This window comes from Diorhabda carinulata, chromosome X (assembly GCF_026250575.1).
Source record: "Diorhabda carinulata isolate Delta chromosome X, icDioCari1.1, whole genome shotgun sequence".
NCBI lineage: Eukaryota > Metazoa > Arthropoda > Insecta > Coleoptera > Chrysomelidae > Diorhabda > Diorhabda carinulata.
Window position 1 is genome coordinate 1,819,727 of NC_079472.1, and position 8,382 is coordinate 1,828,108.

Sequence of the window (8,382 nt, forward strand, 5' to 3'; positions counted from 1 at the left end):
TAACCTCTAAAAACATATTTAACTACGTCATCAAAATCGAAATATTATAATTATCTTTAAAAAATGAAATCTTGATGATTTATCATAGTTTCAAACGGGTTTTTTAGAAATGAACGTGAGAAAATGTCAAAACAAATCATAACCTAAAAAAATATCGCAACATAACCTCTAAAAACATATTTAACTACGTCATCAAAATCGAAATATTATAATTATATTTGAAAAATGAAATCTTGATGATTTATCATAGTTTCAAACGGGTTTTTTAGAAATGACGGTGAGAAAATGTCAAAACAAATCATAACCTAAAAAAATATCGCAACATAACCTCTAACAACATATTTAACTACGTCATCAAAATCGAAATATTATAATTATCTTTAAAAAATGAAATCTTGATGATTTATCATAGTTTCAAACGGGTTTTTTAGAAATGACAGTGAGAAAATGTCAAAACAAATCATAACCTAAAAAAATATCGCAACATAACCTCTAAAAACATATTTAACTACGTCATCAAAATCGAAATATTATAATTATATTTGAAAAATGAAATCTTGATGATTTATCATAGTTTCAAACGGGTTTTTTAGAAATGACGGTGAGAAAATGTCAAAACAAATCATAACCTAAAAAAATATCGCAACATAACCTCTAACAACATATTTAACTACGTCATCAAAATCGAAATATTATAATTATATTTGAAAAATGAAATCTTGATGATTTATCATAGTTTCAAACGGGTTTTTTAGAAATGACGGTGAGAAAATGTCAAAACAAATCATAACCTAAAAAAATATCGCAACATAACCTCTAACAACATATTTAACTACGTCATCAAAATCGAAATATTATAATTATCTTTAAAAAATGAAATCTTGATGATTTATCATAGTTTCAAACGGGTTTTTTAGAAATGACAGTGAGAAAATGTCAAAACAAATCATAACCTAAAAAAATATCGCAACATAACCTCTAAAAACATATTTAACTACGTCATCAAAATCGAAATATTATAATTATATTTGAAAAATGAAATCTTGATGATTTATCATAGTTTCAAACGGGTTTTTTAGAAATGACGGTGAGAAAATGTCAAAACAAATCATAACCTAAAAAAATATCGCAACATAACCTCTAAAAACATATTTAACTACGTCATCAAAATCGAAATATTATAATTATATTTGAAAAATGAAATCTTGATGATTTATCATAGTTTCAAACGGGTTTTTTAGAAATGACGGTGAGAAAATGTCAAAACAAATCATAACCTAAAAAAATATCGCAACATAACCTCTAACAACATATTTAACTACGTCATCAAAATCGAAATATTATAATTATATTTGAAAAATGAAATCTTGATGATTTATCATAGTTTCAAACGGGTTTTTTAGAAATGACGGTGAGAAAATGTCAAAACAAATCATAACCTAAAAAAATATCGCAACATAACCTCTAACAACATATTTAACTACGTCATCAAAATCGAAATATTATAATTATCTTTAAAAAATGAAATCTTGATGATTTATCATAGTTTCAAACGGGTTTTTTAGAAATGACAGTGAGAAAATGTCAAAACAAATCATAACCTAAAAAAATATCGCAACATAACCTCTAAAAACATATTTAACTACGTCATCAAAATCGAAATATTATAATTATATTTGAAAAATGAAATCTTGATGATTTATCATAGTTTCAAACGGGTTTTTTAGAAATGACGGTGAGAAAATGTCAAAACAAATCATAACCTAAAAAAATATCGCAACATAACCTCTAAAAACATATTTAACTACGTCATCAAAATCGAAATATTATAATTATCTTTAAAAAATGAAATCTTGATGATTTATCATAGTTTCAAACGGGTTTTTTAGAAATGAACGTGAGAAAATGTCAAAACAAATCATAACCTAAAAAAATATCGCAACATAACCTCTAAAAACATATTTAACTACGTCATCAAAATCGAAATATTATAATTATATTTGAAAAATGAAATCTTGATGATTTATCATAGTTTCAAACGGGTTTTTTAGAAATGACGGTGAGAAAATGTCAAAACAAATCATAACCTAAAAAAATATCGCAACATAACCTCTAACAACATATTTAACTACGTCATCAAAATCGAAATATTATAATTATCTTTAAAAAATGAAATCTTGATGATTTATCATAGTTTCAAACGGGTTTTTAAAAATTTTTCGTCATTGTTCTAATCTAGATATTGGGTGAGAAAATAATTTTCAGAGTACTAAATATATTTTTCGTTCCTCACAAAAAAAACTGTTAATTAAATTTCTTTGTTTCGTAGTTATTTGAATTCGTTTTAATTCGATTAGAAACCGGTTTCTACAGTCTTCATTATAATCCAAAATAAAATTGCTTCTTTTCAACTTCTTTTTCATTTTTTTTTTCATTTTGGATTCTACATATAAGGAGCGGTTTTTAAATAACGAAACTTGTATACAAAACGTTTTATTTTAAGTCAAATATCGTTTCTTTTAATGCAGATTAGATTCCTCGTACGCTATTAACTTTCCCAATAAGTTTGAGTCACTGAATTGGTTGATTTTTGTCATAATTTTGTGATCAGCAACTCAAAAATTTGGTCGTACCACAACTAGATAATTTTCCAGTCTAATTGAAGATTTTTGGACGGTGTAAATATTTATAAAGAAATAATACTCGTAGTTTTCGTATCGAAATTTTATTACATTCTCATATAAAGTATAATAAACAAAAATAGAAATTAAACAGCCAAATTATAGATATAAATATTTAAATCCCTGGTGGTGATTCACGGGAACCGGATGTTTTTAAAATGGTTTGTACACGGGCGCTCATGACGGGAATGGCACGTGACTAGTATCTGACGCTTTCTTTTTATTCGTAGAATTTACATTTCAGTCATTGAGAGCTTCGACAATAAACAAAATTGCCATCAGCTTCACGAGAGACCATTTCATAGTCCAAAGGTGTGCAGTAGGAAAAGCTGGTGTTGTTGGACTTGGCCTCCTCGGTCTCCCGATTTGTGTAGCCGTGATGTTTTTCTGTGGGGGTTTCCAGATCGATGTAGTAGACATGCTGCACGTAATTGAGGCCCCAAAACGGACATCACTTGCCGGACATAATTTTTCGTAAGTGAATAAGATACAAATGCTATGATTTAAGTACCAATAAAAGTAAATATTCAATTTTTTATCATCCGGTTCCCGTGAATGACCCTGTAGAATGTTTTTAGATCTTTACTGCAACCATTAAAGTGTATTTTGATTAATAGTATCGAATTATGAAACGACGATCCGATATCCAAAAGAGATTTCACGGAATGGCATCAGAAAGGAAAACCCGTGCCAAAAAAAAGCGAAGTCTGGTAGCAGCTTTAATTTCGGAAAACTTCTGGATCGCGCTAATCTCCTAATATGTCTAATATTTCTTTGAAACTTTTACCTTTCGTTTCGGGTACGACGAAAACAACGAAACTGATAGAAAATACGGAGGCGACGGCGAATATAGCGAAAACTCCCGTCATATTGAGTGCGTTTTCCAAATAAGGAAAACACAAAGTAACCAAAAAAGACAAAGATAAACAAACGCAAGTCGATAAACTGGCGGCTAAAGATTTTATATTATTTTGAAATAATTCTCCGCATATGGTTAAAGGTAAAGTACCGTACCCGAAATTGAAAGATACGAAAAAAATTACGAGACTCGATAAAGGTAACCAAAAAATCGTATCCGTGTCATATTCGTTTTGATTAAAAAAGAAGAATGTACCTATACAGATTAACGATAAAGTACAACCTATATTTGAGGTTAATAGAAGCTTCTTCCTGCCTAATTTATCTACCAAAATGGTCGCTAGAACATTCGATATTATCTGTACAACCCCGATGATTATAGAAGCCGTATTAGATGGTATACTAGTATCGGTAGCTTCGAAAATGGTTTGCATATAAGATAAAACCGCCATGAAACCTAATAGTTGTTGAAACGCCAACAACCCGCACGTGATACTCAATCCTTTCCTCGCAGCTTTAGTCGAATATATATCCCTCCAATTTTTACTTTTATTCTCTTTTACTACGTCTATCAAATACGCCAACTCCCTTTCTACTTCGCCAGGTTTACGTATTTTCCTCAAACAATCCTCGGCTTCTTTACGCAGATCGTTCGCTAGGAAATGATAAGGACTTTCGGGTATGAAAGGTACGAATATTAAGTAAAATATAAGGATAGGTACGACTTGGAGGAAAGCGAAGGTTCTAATAGAAACAAAAGGACCGATTGCGTAAACGAATAGATATCCCGAAGATCCCATTATACCCATTATACAACCCAGGACACCTCGATTGGAATCCTCGGAAATTTCGGCTACGTAACTCGGTAAAACCGCCAAAGTACTACCGCAGCTAATACCGATTAGAAATCTCGTTATATACAACGTAGTTACCGATTTAGCGAAAGCTATAACTATGTAGCACACCAAGAAAGGTATACTGAAGAAAAGTAAAGTTTTCTTCCTTCCTATTTTATCTGCTACCAATCCAGCGATTATGGTACCGAAAACGCTAGCTATCGAAGGTAACGAAGCTATCCAAGATTCTTGGGAAGTTGTAATCGGTTCACCTAACGGATTAATATCCGGATCGGTGCTTGATAGCTTCGGTAACGAAGGAGATGACCAGGACATCGCTATTCCCGTTGTGAACGTCAATATATTTACTGAAACCAAAATGAATAACATCAGTTTCAACAGCTACAAGATATTTTTTATTTTAAAAGCAAAAGCTAGAAGGTAAATCCTATCCGGTAATTCGAATGGAGGAATTTATAGCACAGAAAACAGTTCTGGAAGCTTAAGAACTCGATGAGATCCTGAGATGAGGTGCCTTTTTTGTATCAGATCGCTTCCACACAACTCCAGGATGTGTTCAAGATCTGGACGTTTGCAAACTCGATGAGTATGAGCTTTGTCTGTCTATTTGATAAGTCTGTCTTCTATACTCCAAACTATCCAAGATTTTCGTCAATTCTGGATTGTCTACAAAACCAATTGAGCTCTTCTGCATTGAGTCAAGCATCCTCAAAGTATACTTGGGAGCCGAGCTCCAAATTTTCGAACAATACTTGGAAGATGGACGAATTTGGTCCTTGTAGAGGATTAGAAGCTATTGCTGAGTATGTAGACATGATCAAATCCTGAGATGAAGTGCCTTTTATGTATCAGATCGCTTCCACACCTCTCCAGGATGTTTTCAAGATCCGGTTTGCAGCTTTGTCGAGTAGATCATTCATGCATCCTTGGGGAAGACCAGCGTTGACCTCAAAACTTTCTGTCCGTCGACAGCGATCTGGATGAATCAGTCTTTGAGGAAACTGCTAGGCTAGTCGATGATTGAGGACGACAAACCGTTCGATCTTAATTTATTTTGAAGATTGGCGTTAAAAGCCTCCGATATCTCCAATTCTGTTGTTCGAGATTCCTCACGAACTCGATGAGATCCTGAGATGAAGTGCCTTTTTTGTATCAGATCGCTTCCACACCACTCCAGGATGTGTTCAAGATCTGGACGTTTAAGAACTCGATGTCTGTCTATTGGATAAGTTTTTATTCTATGCTCCGAGCTGCCCAAGATTTTCGTCAATTCTGGATTGTCTACAAAACCAATTGAGCTCTTCTGCATTGAGTCAAGCATCCTCGAGGTATACTTGGGAACCGAGCTCCAAATTTTCGAACAATACTTGGAAGATGGACGAATTTGGTCCTTGTAGAGGATTAGAAGCTGTTGCTGAGTATGTAGACATGATCAAATCCTGAGATGAAGTGTCTTCTTGGTAAAAACAGCATGTTGGGTATCTGTATCAGATCGGGGAACATTGGGGAACACCAGCGTCGACCTGGTTCGAGATTCCTCATATTTTTCTATAGTTTCAGTCCAAACGTTGGTGACATATGATCAAACATAGAACCCGAACATATGGAGACCACTAGGTAGATACTAGAAAGATCGTCAGAGCCTCAATTAGAGCTAAATCTGAATCTAGATTAAACAGTTTAATTGTGTAGATGACAATTTGCTTATTTATGTTTTAAAGTGTTTATCTGAGTGCATTTGGTTTACGAAAAGAGGCCGTATCGAGAATATTTTTCAATTCAAATATCTTCAAACGTTTTTGGAATTATAGTTTTCAGAAATCGAAGACGATTAACTTTAAGTAACTATGCGGATTTGTGACAAAAATTTCGAAACTACTTACCACAAAAAGCGGCCGAGTGCAAAAAAATTTTCGTCTTTTCCATCATTTTAAAAAGAAAACTGTAAAAACAACAAAAATAGGTTAAAAAAAATTGTTTTTAATAAAAGAACTATCAAAAATTAACCATTAATGTCACCACCCCCCCAAAACATGTCATTTAAACTGATTTATACTACACCAACACTATAAACTCAGTTTACCTTCAATCTCTGAAGATGATAACTTGGTTATCGAAACGCGCGTCAAACAGTGTTGGTGTAGTTGTAGTTTAAACAGTGTGTTCAATATGAATACCACCAACGGTTCCAGGAACATCTGGTTCAATATCTGAATTGAACTTCGCTTTCCATAATCTCGATTTTCCTACTTCTTCTTCTTCTTTTTCTTCTTATTCATTTTATTTGCAGATTCCTCTGTATCAGTTCCTGGAAGGTGGACTACCAGCTGTCCACCCACCTCCATGGTGGTTTTCTATTCCCTATTGGTTTCCCTTCAAGTACGATGCGTGGCAGTCAATTTTCTTCCATTCTTCTCACGTGGACGTACCAGTATCTCCATTTTCCTACTACTTCTTCTTCTTTTTCTTCTTCTTATTCATTTTATTTGCAGATTCCTCTGTATCAGTTCCTGGAAGGTGGACTACCAGCTGTCCATCCATCTCCATGGTGGGGTTTTCTTTTCCCTATTGGTTTCCCTTCAAGTACGATGCGTGGCAGTCAATTTTCTTCCATTCTTCTCACGTGGACGTACCAGTATCTCCATTTTCCTACTACTTCTTCTTCTTTTTCTTCTTGTTATTCATTTTATTTGCAGATTCCTCTGTATCAGTTCCTGGAAGGTGGACTACCAGCTGTCCATCCATCTCCATGGTGGTTTTCTTTTCCCTATTGGTTTCCCTTCAAGTACGATGCGTGGCAGTCAATTTTCTTCCATTTTTCTCACGTGGACGTACCAGTATCTCCATTTTCCTACTTCTTCTTCTTCTTTTTCTTCTTGTTATTCATTTTATTTCAGATCTATCCCATATTTAGGAACCTAGTCGAAGTAGGGTCACCAAAATCATTTTGCCCATATTAAAACGATTAGTTACTTTCCTTTAGACGTTTTTTTTTTGTTTTACAATAATATAAAAACATACGAAACGAAAAAAACAAAATATTAATCGGGGAAACTATTTAAAAATAACTCACCCTCAAACTGGATCAGATTATTTTCTTTAATGATGATAAAATGATGTAAAAACTTTTTAAATACGTATCAGGAAGGTACGAAAGGGATATTAATTTATTTCTATTTAAACAGAACCGTATTTATTACTTTTTATTATTATTTAATTTCGTTTGTTCATTTGTGACCGAATCCGCAGTTTTGCTTTTGATTTTTTGTAACCTTGAAACACGTACTCAAAATGTATATAATTTTTGTTCCTACTATTCTATTTTTATTTAAAAAAAAACTCGCTTTAACCACGTAAGAATTGAAAATATGCGAATTACAACGGGCTCTGTTGTCGACGCGCCGAGTTCTGGACTTCTGCCTGTGGTATGTGTAACCATGCGGGAAGTTTCGTGGGTTCGTAATTTTTTGAGGGTCGCGTCAAATTTTCTGGGAATGCTCCGGAGTAAACGTATAATACTGTATAATAAAGAAACGATGTTTTAGATTCGAACCTGACAAAGGAAATTTTCATAAACCCGATAAAATATATTTGAAAGATTAGATATATATCTTACCAAAATACAAGCATTTTCCATTTTGGTAAATTAATATTTATGATAATAATGTATTTAACTAGAAAAATGCCTTCACACTTTATTAATTGACTGTCAACTAACGACTTTTTTACATACTCAACTATTTAATCGTTTTTAACAATAATAAATATTATTGAAGACATCGAAACGTCAACATAATAATCAGTATTTACCATTTAATCCCATAATCACATAAATAAATAAATAAATTTGAAAATTGTAAATAATATATATGCGATGTCTTCGAATTATTTCTTCTTAAATTCCACCTTTACATGATACAGTCGATACTAATTGTCAGAGATTGCTGGATGGATGCAAAATAGAACATTCGCTGCTCCTGGTATCA

At 32.9% G+C, this 8,382-nt stretch overlaps 1 protein-coding gene across 1 annotated transcript; it reads right to left on the minus strand.

Moving 5' to 3' along the window:
* Window positions 1-2,709: 2,709 nt before the first annotated feature.
* On the minus strand, window positions 2,710-8,129 carry LOC130901883 (facilitated trehalose transporter Tret1-like). Its single transcript, XM_057813537.1, has 3 exons — window positions 8,013-8,129; window positions 6,280-6,338; window positions 2,710-4,743 (listed from the first exon to the last, which is right to left on the minus strand). The coding sequence occupies exons 1-3, from the start codon at window positions 8,024-8,026 to the stop codon at window positions 3,428-3,430; spliced, it is 1,389 nt and encodes a 462-aa protein (XP_057669520.1). The 5' UTR covers window positions 8,027-8,129; the 3' UTR covers window positions 2,710-3,427.
* Window positions 8,130-8,382: the final 253 nt, after the last annotated feature.

Excerpts from the sequence above, each read along its gene's own strand:
- LOC130901883 (XM_057813537.1), bottom strand. Across the intron at positions 4,744-6,279 it reads GCACTCGGCCGCTTTTTGTG|TAAATATATTGACGTTCACA; the intron begins GTAAGTAGTTTC and ends TTTTGGTTTCAG.